This window comes from Anoplolepis gracilipes, chromosome 1 (assembly GCF_047496725.1).
Source record: "Anoplolepis gracilipes chromosome 1, ASM4749672v1, whole genome shotgun sequence".
Classification (NCBI taxonomy): Eukaryota; Metazoa; Arthropoda; class Insecta; order Hymenoptera; family Formicidae; genus Anoplolepis; species Anoplolepis gracilipes.
In genome coordinates, this window is record NC_132970.1 from 19,758,319 (window position 1) to 19,776,012 (window position 17,694).

Genomic DNA, 17,694 nt, shown 5'->3' on the forward strand with positions numbered 1-17,694 from the left:
AATCGTACGTACGGTAACGAAACGCATTATTCTCTCTCCCGGTCCGCTCCGCGAGCTGCATATCGTAGAAATTTTATAGAAGGATTCGGCATAACTTTAGTATTTCCGCGGAAAACATTTCTCGAGCGAGAGTTACGGTACCGTTGCAATGTTCCAAGACTCGTTAAAACTTGTCACATTTTTCTGAGGCATTATAGAAGCAACGATAGCGAACAAGTGCGTCACAATCATTGCCGAACATCATAAATATTGTGGTCATTAACAAGGTCAATCGTACCGATTTAAACTATTGAATGATAAATACAAAATCACAATTGCGATTCGTCTAATTGCTATGAGCACGCCATACTATTTGTGCATTCTACTCACGTTCAGACAATAAAAGTGATTCTGTCACTTGTTATTTGACTACGACGCGCAAAGTTGCGATTATTTTTAAGCGATTTTGATTATCCAAATGAAATAAAAGTGACGCGGTAATTGCGTAAAGTTTACGTGCGTATTGTATAACATTAAACGCGCATCCACATGCAACTTGTTTTTAAAATTGCGATTGTCACATAATTATAAAAAATTTAATCGAAAAATAGTAAAATAGTACGAATATTTAAATATTAATTATTATATTAAATATTAATTAGCGCTATTTGAAATAGGGATGGCAAGGAGGGGGGCAAGAATTTTTAGCATATGTATTAACGAATACTAATTAATCCGCGCAGAGTCATTAATCAATAGCCAATATTCGTTGTCATTCTATCTTGATATTCTATTTCCAATAGAAAAAAATCGTTGCTTGTGGAATATTTATTTCAATCCTTTTAATGGTAGCATTTCGAATTTCCTGAACTAAATAATCCGCGTATAGCGTCTTCGATCGATGGCCAATAACCAATAATAATAGTCGCTCGATCCTCACGAGAGATTCAATAGGAAAATCGAGATACATGGCTCGCGAACACATCTCATGTTATTAGTAGCCCGGATTTTCCGAGAACTTCTAATCTCTCTTGCACGCAGCTTCTAATTCCTAGAAAGACACGCTCGACGGAGCACCACTCGGTTTCCGCGAACTCGGTATGTACGCAGATAAGAGTTAAATATACGACACTTTTGATACTTTATGCAACTTCTAGTGGTTAAAATATCTCGTCTAAGATGCCAGCTAATCGTTTATCCACATGTTCAAATTGTCATCGAATTTCTTATCGTAACGCGTACACGTGCGCATTATGTTTCAATCTAGTAACTCATAAATTTATTTCGTATATTTTAGTTACACAAACTCGCGATTATAACATTGGTGTAGTTGTGAATTTCCTTGAAAGGAAATTGTCAGTTTCTTAAAGACATCGTGATATTTTTTGATTTTATAAAATTTTAATGAAATTGTCCGATACGAGGATGAACAACAAGCCGCGAGAGTGTAAAGAAAAATATATTACATTTGTGGCATGTTTTGCAAATTGACGAATCTTATGGTTGCGCGAAGAAACCTAATCGGCTTGTCACCGCATCTGCATCACGCATCCGTTATTTTTCTTCTCTCGAATAAACGAACGTAGGTGAAGCTGGAATCCAATTAGCGGGTGCTTCTCTCATATCAGACGAGGCGCCCGTCGGTATCTCGCATCAGTCACCTGACCTGACGTCTGACTGCCGCCCGACTTAATCCGGAACGGTCGAAAGACAATGCTTACCCAAGCCCGAGTGATGGATTAGATATTAAATGATTGTTTTCATAAGGATTAGGTAGAGGTACACCGACCTGGGGAGCACGTCGGTTTGGCTTCTTTGAAATCCTGCCGAACTCTGTGGTCGGATCTTACGGATCGCACGGATTTGTATGGAAGTCGTGTTTTCTTCAGAGATACACTCTCAGATATGTGTTCTCTCTCAGATATCTGTACTATTAAAATAACAATTAATATTTAAATATTAAAAAATGTGAATAAAAAAAGAATCTCTATTAAATATATCATAGAAAGGCTCGAATAATGCAAATTTTAGCGCTCGTATTATTGCCGAGTAAACAATATACGAAACATCATGACTTAAAAAACATATTAATTATTCTTATTTATAGTAAAAAATATTTTTCAGAGAAATAAACACATGAATAATAAAACAGCTTATAAACAAAATAACACAATCAAATGGCTTATAAATTATATTAAGAATTGTGAGTTAATCCGATTGTATTTGAACAATTATGAATTTCTCAATAGCATTTTCTCTGTGATTTCATGGAAAAAGGACATTTCCTAGTTACACTGACAATAAAATGCAGAAATAAACTCGGCGTGCTTTTTCATAATTTGTTACGCGCAATGTGGTAGCGATGTAGAAATATAAGATGTCGGTTCAGCGACAATGTTGGACAGGTTGTGTTAAGTCCAGCCTAGGGCAGAGACGGACACCTTGTAATTTCAAGTTCTTTGGATTGAGAGCCGCGCGCCTACCGTGTGATTATCAACGTCGCATTAATCGCTCGGTGGGCTTATTATCATACGTTCGGTTGAGTTTGATTATGTGACTCTAAAAGAACCTTCAGCGGTGCTAGGCAAAGTAACACTTTGCCGTAGTTTCTGCCGCTGCCGCGCACTTTGCATACGCCTCGGTGTTAACAACCATAGTCTATCCTCTCTATCGTATACCCTCCTCGCAATGCAAACTCTCGGAGAACGACGCGAGGGAGAAAAAATGCATCCATAAAACAGTACCTTGGTCTTTTCACGCGTCCGCGTGTAGGGATACTCTCCGCCCCGGTCGACGTCGCGTCGCCTTAACCGGCTATAATTAACAACGGGAGCTCGTAATCCCCGCTAACGCCGCTATAAAATTTATTACGCACTACGTTATGTGGTGTTAATATATCACGCGACAATATTAGCGTTGCATCATGATAAAAAAATATTGAGAGTATTGATCGATTGTAAAAAAATGTCTATATAATTTTTCTTTATAGAAAAATTTCTTAAGTACATTTATACTTCTGTTCTTTTTTTTCTAACAGTTTTTTTAAATTGATTTTAGCTACATTTCAATTAGCAATCCACGAGATATCAAATCTTATGTATAAATAAAAAAAAAAAATAGCGAATACCTTATTTATGAGAATAATTTAAAATGCATCTTTGACATGAATAATTGTCAAAAAACTATACGTTATTCATGAAAAAGAAAAAAAAAAAGATTAAAATATTTGCAATTTAATTTACTTTTTGTCCTATCCCCGTGTCATCAAAAAATTGAAGGTACTTATACTGATATTAAAGATCGTACACGTCCGGTATCGCCTCGAAATTGCAACGAAGAAGATAAACACGAGCGTAAACACGCGATTGCATCGCCGTGGCGTAATGTAACCTCGCGGAAAGTTTATGGGGGATCATTATTGTCTCTTTTACGCACGATCAAAGTCTCCCTGTTGGCTCTCCATCGATCCGCATCTCGTTGATCCCCTCTCACTCATCGTCCAAGTGACATGCTCATATATAAATCACCGTGGAATCACGCGTGCGTGAATACACTCGGCGGCTCGCTTCGAGTAAATTACTCTAATTAATAGTTGTGTTAATTGTCACGTGTGTAGAAAGGGATTGTCGCTTCAAATCGTCGCGTCGCTTTGTTTTGAAGTCTCGACATCAATATCTTCGTTGAATCGCGCATCGGCGTGATGGCCCTTTCACCCTTCCGCCCTTCCGTCCTTCCTCTCCACTCGTGTTGAAAATCGGTCGACAAAACGCAGCTATCGTCGTAGGATGAAAAATGTCCATTGGCTGTTCTCTCTCCTGGGAAGAACGTTCGCGCGCGATGAAAACACGCAACATCATAATCGCGATATAAAAATAATGAAACAGATTCCGCGCGAGATAGGCGGCGCGGACGCTGGCACGATGCGCACCTCTATCAGGCTCTACGCTACTTCATTGCATCGCTTTAAGATTGATATATGGCTCCGTAATTAATTATCACGCCGTTAACGCACCGCAGGGCTTTTTCTCTCGATGTTGTAGCGAGACCAGGCATTTTCTACACTGTGCTAATTATCTCAATTCGTTGTACGCGAATTGAATAATGCATTTATTTTATCAGATAATTACGCGCGCGGGTTGTCGAATAAAATATTCTGGTAGTGTTTATGCTATTGTTTCCCTTTCTTTGCTTTTCGAAAAAACAGCGCGTCATTTCCGTTCATTTCGAGACTCTTTGAGCGCATCGGTAAACGTCTTTTACTTTTTACATGCATTCCCGTATAAAAGTCTTTCAATCAGAAAAATGTCGAATAATTAAACGTATAATGCGATGTTTTATCGTGTAAAAAAAAACATCTCACATGAGATAATTTTTTTCTTGTAGAGATTCATTAAATAATCCAAATTCTTAACTGTGTGTAAAAATATCGATCATTTTTTTAAATTTTATTATTTTACGTTTTTCTCTACTTTCTCGCATTCTTGGTATCTTGTACGGTATTTTACGTCAAAATTCGTTAATGCTGAAATAATCAATATATACAATAATATAGGGAAAATGAACATGAAAGAGCCATGTTTTGAAAGAGACACTTTTATTTTTTTGGAAGTTTCTGAACGCATTTCAAAGAAATGTCAAATTTTTGTGGATGACAGCCATCTAGTGTTGCTATATAAAAAAAAAAAAAAAAAAAAAAAAAAAAAACTAAAACATCTTTGAAATGCGTTCAGAAACTTGCAAAAAAATAAAAGTATCTCTTTCAAAACATGGCTCTTCGTGCCCACTTCGTTCATTATTGCCGTAATGTTGCAATATATAAGTATTATTGGAATGCGAGTTAGGTTTTAGTTTAATTTTATTTTTAGTTTGTACGCAAGCAGTGACAAGGATTCTGAAAGTTGATGTTAGGGTGGTGCATGTTCGCAGACCTCTCGCCATTAGGTGATAAAGGCGGAAGCCTCGTCGACGAGCTAGGCGGCGGCGGCGGCGGTTCCCTTAGGAATGGCAAGGGCAAGAAGATGAGGAAACCGAGGACGATTTACAGCAGCCTGCAATTGCAGCAGCTCAACAGGCGGTTCCAGAGAACGCAGTACCTCGCGCTACCGGAAAGAGCGGAGCTCGCGGCCAGCCTCGGACTCACGCAAACACAGGTCAGTTCTATACTATAGGCATATTAAAAGACTAGAGCGCAAGCTTCCCACGACGCAGTAGTACAACGATAAATAACTCTTATCTCGCGCTACTTGCAATAGGATAGCATAAACTAATCATGACGTTATTAACGTGAATGCAGTATAATATTATACTTGCGAGGGGAATATAGGTATTTTTCGGATATCAAATTTTTTTTAATTATTAACGAATATTTAGAGAATTTTTAAAAATTCTTTGGCTTCTAAAGTGCTAAAATGGCGCTATTTATTTTAGTACACAAGACAACAATAATTATTAAAGATTATTGAATAGAAATTGTTTTTATTTCATTTTAAATTTGAGAAAGTATCTGGAAAAATATTACAATTATTCGAATATTTATCAAGTATATTGATATATGATAGTAAAAATCATTACGATGTAACGCGTCTCTCCTGATAAAGAAATTTTTTTCTTGCTTATGAATTTTGTTTAAAACTCATTGAGTTGTCTTCATTTATACACACGACAGTATTTTTTTCACCCAACGATAAAATATCCAGGACATATATATTTCCGCGAGCGAAACAGGTTTTTCACTCTGAGATATGCATTATCAGGAAATGCCGTCGGAAAGACCTCTCGAAATTGCGTAAACGAGGCAATTCTGTCGGCGAACAGCAACGCATCGTATCGAAGCCGGTTGTTGTCTGGCTTAATTACAGAGATCTCCCGTCACGACTGGAATTTTGAGTTTTATCGAGACGGCAACGCGCGATAGTCTTCTTCACGATTGACGGGATGGATAGATCCGGTTATACACTCGGTCCACGGTAACAGGAGCCACCGATAAACGGCATCTGTCAGCATTATCGGCACAAATGACTTTACTAAATCATCCGATTCGCCACGCCCTGGACATTGGGGATAGGGTTGCCGCCAGTGTCCAGTGTATCGAGGCAGGGAAAGAGAGCGAAAGAGACAAGTTTGCGAACTAACGAGGTGGCCATAAATTTTCACTCGGCGATCGCGCGACTTTTGCGCGGGCTTTCCACGCAGGCGGCAAGGCTTTATGCGCTTGTCGTCCGGTTTCCAATTAACGATTTATTAGAAAGATCGAGCTACATAATCGGAGAGAAGTTAATTAGGTCGGATCCTATCCGTGTGTTAGAGATTTCTCGAGACATGACGATTTATCGAATTCAAAATCCGAAGCTAATTAAAACGTTTTTCTGACAATTTGAATTTATTCGGATCGACTTGCGTATCGCATTGGTAGTTTATTAATTAGCGAATATCCTCGTGAATTAAATTATAAGTGTCCTTTTTCGCTGTTCCTATCAAATTGCAGTCTAACGAAATTACAAGTTTCTTCATGTAAAATTATGTGTTTCATTGATTGATGCGAGACGAGATGGAGCAATTTTCGCGGTTGCTCTTTGTGCGTTCCTCAACCCTCGAAGAAGTGTGTACAATCGTTGTAACGCGTATGGTACAGGGCGTAACTGCGTATCACGCGCGTAATCACGGGATAACTGGCTGTCGTAGTTGGTTGATGTCGTTGCAGGGGGTCCCGGACCGGATAATTTCATTAGACGGAGCACTGCGGGAGTTGTTCTCCCCCCTTCCCCGCCCCCCCTCCTTCCGTAAGCGAATGAATCGAGCGCGACGCAACCTGATGAGCAGTCGGCGTCAGGTTGTTTACTAAACATCATTCTCTTGAAATCAGCAATAGCCGCCCGGAAGCGAAAGATTAAATTATGAAAGACTCCGTAAGATTATCTGTTTTGAAAATTCAACTATTATTCAACTTTCGCGTTACAATAAATAAGGAAGTAAATTAATAAAGATGAAAATTCGGTATATGCGTCCTATCATGTTGTAAGGGTTAACTTTTCTCTTCATGCGATCATAAAAATCTGCATGGATAGAGCTTAATTGGATTTCACGCGTTCAGATATTGCCGTGAACTTTCTTTCTCACAGAATCTAGAGAATGACTTACATGTTTAGTGCAGAAACACCTGACCCGACATCTCTCCGCGTGGAGTTGGGGAAGAATGTTGGCCGCGCGCGATCGGCGCAGCTCCTCGGCAGGCACCGTGCATAATCCGTAATCGCCCAATCAAGGCGTTCGACCAAGCGCCTCTGCCTCTGCCTCTGCACTCTTGGCCCTGCTACCGTCGCGCGCTAGCTTTCTTGTCATCGCCACCAACATGGCGCCTTAGCCTTCAGTCTCTCTTCCATCTTCTCCTCTTTCCTCGTCTCCTTCCCTCTCCTCTTTGCGCCACGACAGCCACGTCGTCCCCCCGGCCACGATCTCCCCCCTCGCATTTCCCCACCGGCTTCTCCCCATTCTCCTCCTCCTCCTCCTCTTCCTCTTTTCCTTCGGTCTCAAATGGCGAAGAGAGAAAGAGACAGAGAAGCAAAGAAGAAGGGGTGAAGGGAAGGGGGAGGCAGGAGCGAGATCGAGGTGAGGCCACGCATCTCTTTTTCTCCGGGGCTTCAATTTGAGGACGTGGTAGCGTTCGTGCCGCCGGTGTACACGAGATACGCGAAGGGGGTGCGAAGGGGGTCCAAAGGAGGCCAGAGGAAAGAAGGGGACGAGAGGCGAGGAGCAGGGAGTAGTATACTTGCTCACGCGAAGTACACGGGCACACGCTCTCGCTCGCGTGGATGTATACGTTAGGGACGTGGACACCAGCACGCCTGTCTGCGTTCCTGCCACGTACCTTGGGCGTGGTGCTTCCTTTTTCTTCCTCCTTGCCACGACTAACGTGCCCGATCTCTTCTCATTGGCCCCGGGAATGCGAACACGTCGAAGCGAGATTCGAAAGTCGCGAGAGGGAAGCTCGCGAGTACACGACGTGAATTGGAAATTCGTCTCTGTCATCCCGTCTATCGTCGCGGATGCGACGGGGTTAAGCATCCTCGTAGCTTTTGCAACTTTGGGGGGATGAAAACTTACGAGCGAGGCATGACGTAATGAAATAGACTAAAAGATTATCTCTCTTTCATGCGTATAAAATACTATATAAATATGTACCATCAATGCTATTACATTTGTCATACATACAAAATTTAGAACAAGAGTGAATTAAATTCCATAGAGATTTAGTATAAACACCGTAATTTTCTTTATTTTTTTATTTTAAAGTTTATATTCAAGTTTTAGATTCAACTGCTATTACTCTTGAAGCCTTCGTATAAAGATTTGTATATAGAATTTTATCTAAATGAAAGATATGAATACAGATTTGTAATGACAGATATCTTTTTGTGATCGAAATTTTATTAATTAAACATAAATTATCGAAAAGCTGGCGCGAATTGCATTCAAGGTCTTCGAGAATTTAACCTGTGTTACGAAAGCATACGATACAGTTTTCGCGGAAAAACATCACACACATCATCGAAAACACCGCTTATGCACTAGATGAACGCGCAGGTAACTATTATTTATGCATGGATGCGCTCGTGAATACGACTACCGTCCGCTATCGTTCATCGTTGTCTCGGTCTTATGTTGAAATATTTGCGCAAGAATCCACACATAAGAGAAAACCTATTAGTGTAAACCGACAAAGACAAAACAAAAAATTCCTAACGTATACTTAAATTACAAAATAGGTTTTTAGAGTGAAAGACTGATATATCCAGTTCACATATTGAATTTATCATAGGTCAATTTACATAGGTCTCTTTGCATTTTTGTGATACTTTATATGTACATATCAATATGTATATTTGTAAAATAATATTTTTTTTAGAAGCTACAGTTAGAGAAGATATTTTAGAGATACACGAGTAAACATCACGGGATTGATATATATTATATGTATATGTATATTAATATATATCAATTAAAATGTTATTTTATATCTAGTTAAAAGGATAAATAATGTGTCAATATTTACTTCCTACATAAATGTCGTTTATTGCTTTAATCGAGGTTTACAAAATTTGTTGCTCTGCATGTGTCTCGCAATTTAATAATAGTGTCCAAGATTTTCTGAAGTAAAAAATAATCCTCGCGGAGATATCGATCGACAATCAATAAGCTCAGTCGTTCTATTCTTATAGAAAAATTTTCACGCTTGGCAGATTAATTGCAATCCGTGAACATATCTGACAGTTTAACGATTATGTCTTGAATTTTCTGAGCTAAATAATAATCCATGTGGAGTCTTCGATCAATGGCCAATAATATAGTCATTTGACTCACGATTCAATAGAAAATCGGCTTTTGCGAGATTCGTTGAGCACATTTAGATAATTTTTAATTTTTCTCTCACACATATATAGATAAAGTTAAATAAAAATTCACCGAAATTTTTGACATTTTTGTACAACTTTCAATAATTAGCGTTTTACATAATCGTTTATCCACATGTCCAAACTGTCATCGAATTTCTTATCTCATATACATGTGTTATTTCTTAATTTAGTACACAAACATATTATAACATAACATTATAACGTATTGTAACACAACAGTATAATTACGAATATTTTTTTGAAAGTCAGTTTATTAAAGGCGTGTTTAACGGCCATGTCAGAATTATTGCGATTACTCGTGGCGTTCTTAGATTTCAAAACTATGAATTCTAATGGAGTTATCTGATATTATATATATATGAGCAGGAGCGACGAACCGTGAGAGTCTAAAAAGAAGAATTGTCTATGTGTACATGGTTGGCCCACAATGAATATATTTAATATGTGTTGCGTATCGACCAATTTTATCTCTACGACAAAATGAATCGGTTATTAATTGGCGCGTTAACGTGTCACCCCCGGTTATTCTTTTACCCTCCCTCGAACGAATAATCATAGCTGAAAATGGAATTCAATTATAATATTATATATATTATATTTTATTTTCTCGTATCACACATAATGTCTGTCGATATCTTGCATCAGTCATTTAATTAATCTGATCGCCATCTAAACCAGAACAGTCAAAAGGCAACACCTCTTTTCTCGACCCAGAATAAATTTGATATTAAACCATTAATATTTTTATAATGATTTTGTAGAGGTACACTGAGCCAGAACACGCTAATTCGACTTTTTTTAAATCCTGCCAAATTAGAAACCTTTTCGCAATTTATAGTTTTCTCTAGAGAAACATTCATGGATAACGTATAAACTATACGATACTATATTTCCAAAGGGAAAAAGAATTTGATTGGTTAGTTTAGTGTTTACACTTTTCAGTTAAATATAAATGAATTATAAATCCATCAAAGATCGATTCTGAGATTCTGAAGATTGAATCTGCTTGAATATGTAATATGTATTACTGTTTTTTACAAGAACTAATTGTTCATACATTATTTATTATTTTTCAACTCTTAACTATAAAATTACATATTTCAATTGATATGTATTAACATTAATCAAGTAATTTCTAGTCACTCGTGTGTAGAAGAATACTTTAAAGCATCTTCTAATTATACCTCCTAAAAATTATGTGGAGATTTTAAAAACACGTTATATTTATATTAAATAATCGATTTCAATCTCTCGATTTCTATGTAATTGATAATTAAGCCTTGTCGCAATTTCGTAAAATTAGTTTATGTGAAATTAATTTTCATATCATCAATTATCACATAAATCATAAATAATCGCTAAAGACAGTGTTAACAGTGAAAATAACGAGAATACATAGCGAGATGAGAAGCGATGCCTGGATTCAGAGAAGAGAGTTTTACGTCGATCGTATCCATCTCAAAAGAGTGAAAGAGCGAAGCGGATTAGCCTAGATCATGTTCTTAAGATCGTATATCCACTCTCTTGACTAGTTTTCCATATCTTTCTCCTCCTCTCTCACTCTCGATTAAAATCATTACGCGGTTTTTCTCCCTTTTTCCGGCTACCGTTGTAATGCCGACTTGCGAAACGTTCCGTCGTCCTTGTCTTCGTGGCAAACGTCGATCCACCGATAACTGGCCGTTGTGTCTCCGTTTTGTACGTGTATTTCCACCTCTTTCCCTCGTCCACCTTTCCCGCGCATTTATCAGCGTCCATTTATCTGCCTATCACTGCGTTCGCTGTAGATACACGTGTACATATACACGCATACACGCGCTGACGGTCTCTGTAAGCCTTTCGTTTCGTTATCAGACTAGATGTGTTAGATAGCGAGCACAGTTTCTCGCCGGAGAACAATGAATCGGAATAATTAATCACGGTATATGGTGTATCGGATCACGAGGGTCACTGCCGGCTTTGCAATAAATCGTTCGGTTTATGAAAGTGTTATTTATTGAATAAAATGTGGCAGATACGAGACTCCCGGGCAATTTCTTATGTTGTGTGCAAATAGTGACTGTCTCTTTCGACATATTTTAAATTTATTTCATTTTCTTGTCATTTTTGGTAAAATCAGTTCTTATTGAAACTTGTTAATTCCAATTCAAAGTATATTATTATACATACGTATATGTAACTTTTCGGATGTATAATTCCACATTTTAAAATTAATATATCAAGCCACACATCTTTTATTACATCTTTAAAAAAATAAGAAATACAGTTTAGATTATTTTAAGTCATGATGTAATGTAAAAAAATAAAATTGTGAGTTATCAAATAAACCTTTAGTAACCTTTAAACGAATTTCATATATAAAATACATATCCAAATTTAGATAAGCAGAAAAAAATGTTGCTTAGTAAGGATTTATAAAGTTTATCAATGATTTATAGCAGGGCTCTTTTGTGTCGTTATTAGAGTAGATACAAAAGATAGTATAATCAATTTCTCGTTGGTGAATAATGAGCAGGGTAATTGATGACTTTGTGTGCCCGGCCGTATAAATCATCGAAAAGGTAGAAGCTTTGATACCGAAACAATGTCGCAAAGCAATACCGGAAAGTTCGAACGCGCTCTTTAGGGTGCATACATCATGATTCTTCAGGGGTTACGATTCATGTCTAGCTATAAATTAATTAACTCCCTAAGTAATTAACCGTTTTAATAAAGTAAGTGTCAACAAGTTTCGCGCATAAATGCGAAATCATTGTAGTCATTTGGGGCTTTAGGGACTCGCAGGCAAGAATCAATATGAGCGGAACTTCGTTATTTTAATGACTTTTTGGAACTTGGGAAAATTCGGCGAAACGCATAACGTACTTCATATCACCGTGTAAACTTTTTAATCGAGATTTATAAACTTCAGCGAAAGGCCTGACTGCGCGTGTTTGACACGACATGAAGTTCTCTGTGAAAATTCTGACCGTTTACGATGAAGTTAATTAAAATACTTTTCTGTTTGCGCTTTATACCTGTAAGTTACTTGGAAGCGATTGGGCACATATTATACATATATATCGCAGAGAATAAAATATACAAATGGTAGGGTTGAAAAAATTATCGATATATTTCTTTCATATATAGAATAATATGAGAGAAAGTGTGTTAAAATATGTATATTCCACATCTTTTATAGGCTTGCTAATGTTACTTTTTACGTAGATTTCATTTAGCTATACTTACTCTTTCTGACAGATCTTGGCTCTCTCAAAGAGTAATAAATCTATTTCTTCTATATCTTCCTTTATATATCTCTCCCGTTCGCCCTCTCGATCTTCGCACTCTAGCCGAGTAACCGGCATTGATCCCGCTTATCGCGATATTATCTCATCGGCCGACTCATGCATGTCAAGATAGGGATGTGTCCATCGCGCGCAATCAGCTTCAGCCGTATGTCGCGCACGCTCCGCGCTCACACGCGCTTACCAATGTCGGTCCACCCCCGTTATTATCGGCATGTACAATGACACGAATACTAGTTCTACCGACATGTCGCTATCGGCTTGTATCTGTCAATCGGTAGTCTACCGTCTACAAATGAGAAAGTTTCGCGGCGCACGCGATTCTCGGCTCGATACAACTTATTATGTATTCCGACGAGTCGTCGTTATGCGTATGCGTGTTTACGTGTGTACGTCACAATTTGTTAACGGATTTCTTCGCGAATTTCCTCGCCGAGGAGCCTGGTGTAGATATCTTTCGTATGTGAAACGAATTTACAACGGTTACTCACAAATATTTGTTATATATGCGTGTATTTGCGACAATAAATTTTTACGGGTGTATTGTGTTTTTAATGGAGTTTTAGTTTTTTCTTTCGCACGCGCCGTTTAAAATTGCACGACGGCTTCGTCGATGGTAACTGGTGGAACTTTCCCTCGTATTCGATGAACCTTGTAACACGTCGTACGATTGACATTTCCGTTGTTTAATAGAAACGTTGCTGCTAGTATATTGAGTATCACTTATGCCCTGTACTTTCTTCTGTCATTAGATAGCTAGCAGTATATATATATACGTGCATATCTGATTGTGACTCTGTATAAATTACCCAGAAATAATACTATTCATACAGTTAGGTCTCGCTATAAATTTCCACAAAAATTGCATTAGATTTGCTAGATTGAAATTTACATAATTCATGAAGAAATCATTACGGATTCAAATAAATTTTCTTGCAAATATACTGATTCGAAAAATTATTCTGTTGAGAGAAATCGTCGAATCTTTTATTCACATTTTAACAAAAAATTGTTTATCGACCCGTTTGATTGACTTGTTTTCTCGGAAAACGCGCGCATTAATAATTTGCGATGGCATATCAGGGAACTTCTCTTTCGATGAACGGAATTTGTCGGCTTCGCGCGGCTATTGCATGACGATTTTTTACTAATCGCGATTGGATTATAAAGAAAATGCTAATATTTTCAGACATTCCTTAGATCGATATCGGTATTGCTAGTTTTTTTCTTTTTCTAAAATCCTATCCACGTGTTTGACGACGTTTACATATGATACAAACGTAACGCGCGATATCAGGTTGATTTCTTGCGCGATAATAATTAATAGTGTCAAATGTAGCGTGAACAGAATTTATTGAAACTGTATCGAATCGCGATTATATTGACGACAACACGTGCGACGCAAAGAAATTTTATCCTTGGATTAAACGTCGAGTAATTTCTATTAAACGGGCACATTGGCGTGCCTTCAGCCGACAGCGAGTTTTTGTAACTTTTATCATTTTCTGCGGTAGACGATGCGAGAGAGCGACAGAGCTTATTGATTATTTTTCTAATCTAACGGAGACAATGGAGAGGCAAGTCACGATTATGCTCAACAAAAGGCTGCTGTGTCAACCTGTCAACGCGCGTTCCTCGCGATCGCGATGCTGGGATGAGCCTCTTTTGCGCGCTATAACTTGTTGCTAGCAATTATGAGAGACATGATGAGATTGATTTTTAAGAGTTACAGAAATATATAACAATAATCATGTTAAAAGATCTTTCGTGACTAGAAAACTGTCGTGTCAAGTGTAGGATCGAAAAATTATACATGTATAAAAATGTAAAATATATTATTACTTTATAATATTTTTATATATCCAAAGAGTCTATATACAGATTCTAAATTTGATAAAATGCAAATGCTGGGGAATGCTATTTTAACTCGCGGAAATTTCATGTGACAACGGGATATTATCCACAGTGAAGAAAGGAAAGAAAACTCCGCGAGCGGAGTACCGGAAACTCGTCCCTCTTTTCCTCGTCCGCGACATAGCGGCGTCTCATCTCGGTTCTGCCTCCTCGTGACGTTTCTCTGCCGTGCAAACGGAGGCTAATAATTATTTTCACGCACTGACTCGTGTATGTATCCACTTATTCGTGGGACGATGGCGTGCATCACGATACCTCCCACGGCGCTTCAGATGCCAATAATTACACAGTTCGACGTTTGCAGAAACAACGCGGCTAGTCGCGATTCCGTTACACGTGGACACGAATGCGGACCGAAACGACTGCATGAAAAAAAAAAAAAAAAAAAAAAGGTGGAGTCAAAGGGTTTCTCACAGATCGTGATTTCTTCGACACGATTTCTTTGCGCGCGTCTTTGCGGATTCGTCCTCTTTCTAGCTATCTGCTTTCTCCCACGAAGATGTAGAGATACGTGTAATGGAGCGTTGTGTGTCTTAATAATACGTATTCTGTTAATTGTGACACCTAAAGTCGCATGCATTTAAACGCAATAGTCACGATATTACGCGTAAAACAAATTATTAGTGGTGCGTGTTATAAAAATAAAAATGTTTTAAGAAATGAGAAGAGAAGAAAGAAGAAGAAAAAAGAAATTAAAGCATGGGTGGTATAATGTTTAATACAACATATAACGTGATATATCTTTTTTATCGAATATATAAAACTAAAGATACATTTTTATGAGAGAGACCAGTTACTATTAATACCGGCAAAATATTTGAAACACTTGCGCCATAGCTAGCAGAGAAAGAATCGTCCTTGAGGAGAATCACGCGTCGGCAAGTTTCTCGAGAGGAGAACCACGGCCGAGTGTAGAAGAATTCGCGCAAAACAGGCTCGAGGGGTTTTCGAGCGGCGGCAGCGCGGCCTTCCTGCCTCCCTCGTGCGAGGAATCCCTTCGCGGCGTAGAGAGAACCCTCTGCCCCGCCCGGCCCCCCCCACCCCACCCCTCCTCCCCGCACTTTCCCCCGCGTCGAGAGATCTTTCAGGAAGATCACCGGCGGCGCACGCTGCGCTTGGTTCGGCGCTGGCTCGCACCTGATTTTACCGCGCTGACGCCGCGACCCGTATCGCGAATGATGCCGGTAACGTCGTTGTTGAATACCGTATAGCAGCAAGGAAGAGAGAGAGAGAGAGAGAGAGAGTAGGTGGCGAGGAAGAAATAAGGGTGAGAAGGAGGGGGCAGGAGCACCCTCCGCGGAGCGATAGGAAGGGATCAGCCGTGCCGAGAGGCAGCTTGTGAAGTACACATATACACGTTCGCTCGGTCGCGCGCACACGTACACACACGCATGCATTATTTCAATGTTGGCAGTAATGCCTGTTATTAAGCGATGATAATGATTGGTATTATCGCGGGCTGGGAGCAGGACTGGTAGCAGCGGATATAAATCATCGTTACTTCCTTCTCGCGCTGGCAGCGCCCGGGCTCGACCGCGGCTCCGCGCGCTCGCCTCTCCATGCCAAGAAGTTGTAAATAATCCGGCAAAAGTCGCGTTGACGTTCGCACCCGCCGAGAGGCGATTCCGGAATCTTCGCCGGCGATTAGATCGTTCCGTTCAACGACACGGTCAGCGTTGGCCCGGTTTTCCAGGACGAGGCCTACCACATTGGCAAACGGCTGCCAGCGGAAGCGTTGCCGCGGCTTCCGCTCCGAAACACGCACGTCGTTACCAGTCATACTTCATCCGTAGATCGGTGAATAGTTTGACATGAAACGTTCGGTATCACATTGCGAAAAACATGTCTAAAACGTCGCGAAGGATTCTTCGATTCTCTCCGTTTTCTCTTGCGTTTCTTCCACCGCTGTAAATCACGGATCAACCGACCGTAAATAAAAAAAAAAAAAAAAAAAAGAAAAAAAAATCTCGAGTTCCCACAACGAGACCGCGAGCCAGTTCCATTAGAACTGTTTCTCATCCCGCCGCAAAGTGTCACGCGATCTATCGGTACTCGCGATCGTCTCCGCGGAATTTCGCGCGCCAGCCGGAAGAATCGCCGAGAGTAAGCAACAATAATTCCCACGAATCTTCACGCCGGCCGGACCCACCGATTCGGTTTCCCTTCCAGTCTTCCCTCCCTCTTTCTTTTTTTTTTCCTTCATCTCGTTCCTTCCTTTTCGCCCGTAAATCATCGTTCAGCGCCAACGATCGAATTCACGATACTCGCGACCCTCGATTCCTAGAACGTGAGGATCCATCAGGATATGCGTTTACGCCTGTGATCTTTCTCGATTCTCCGTGCGTGTACGTGCGCCGCGTACGGTACCTAACTTTAGATTTAGATTTAGGTAGTTGGCTAGAAGGGCTTTTCTACGCGCGTATACGTAACCTAACGGTGTAAGGTCGACGTTGGAGAAGCGACGGGGTGCAGGAGGATAAAAGGAGAGGGGGAAATGCGGCGAGGCACGCCCACGCGTATCTCGATCTAATAAATTCAACATTTCGCCAGTAAATCCGAACCCTCTCGTACCAGTCGTGCACGGCCGTAGAGAAGATGCGGTGCCGAGGATGGGCCGCGGGAGGAAAGACGTGCGCCGTCTCATCCGACAGTACCTTGTCGTGACGATCTTTAATTTTTGCCTCGGCCTGTGGATTTTTATTTGCCAGAGAACCCGGCTAATATGCGTGCGCCATTGCCAGGGATATTTTATCTATCCATCTATTCTATTAGAATATTACTTCGATACACGTCACGCTGCATCTTTCAATTATCCGTCTACTTTATTGCTCCTCTGTTATAAATAACACTAGTCGCGCAAAAAGATTTCGCATCCTTATGAAAGCTTAAAAAAAAACAAGTCTTTAACGCGCTTTGAAAAACATGTAGGTATGCGGAAAGCTTCATCGCGGACGTTTCAATCGAACTTCCCGTTGAGTGAATACAACTATGGTAATTACACTCCACTTTGAACTCTCTACACCAGGCCCGGTGACTAGTTTATTATCCCATATCTTCTCTTTATGGTAGTCTCATCGCGAGCGATCTTGGAGGGAGAGAAACGC

The 17,694-nt window shown here is 39.8% G+C and overlaps 1 protein-coding gene across 6 annotated transcripts in view; it reads left to right on the forward strand.

Annotated features, from left to right (window-relative positions):
• Dll (homeotic protein distal-less) overlaps positions 1-17,694 on the forward strand; it is a 90,332-nt gene that overhangs the window by 8,983 nt on the left and 63,655 nt on the right. For 4 of the 6 annotated variants that reach the window (XM_072897600.1, XM_072897611.1, XM_072897608.1 and 1 more), the window contains one exon: positions 4,888-5,129. In XM_072897600.1, the coding sequence (XP_072753701.1) occupies positions 4,888-5,129 (242 nt within the window). The remainder of the gene's footprint in view (positions 1-4,887; positions 5,130-17,694) is intronic. The other 2 variants (XM_072897629.1, XM_072897620.1) reach the window with 1 other exon arrangement.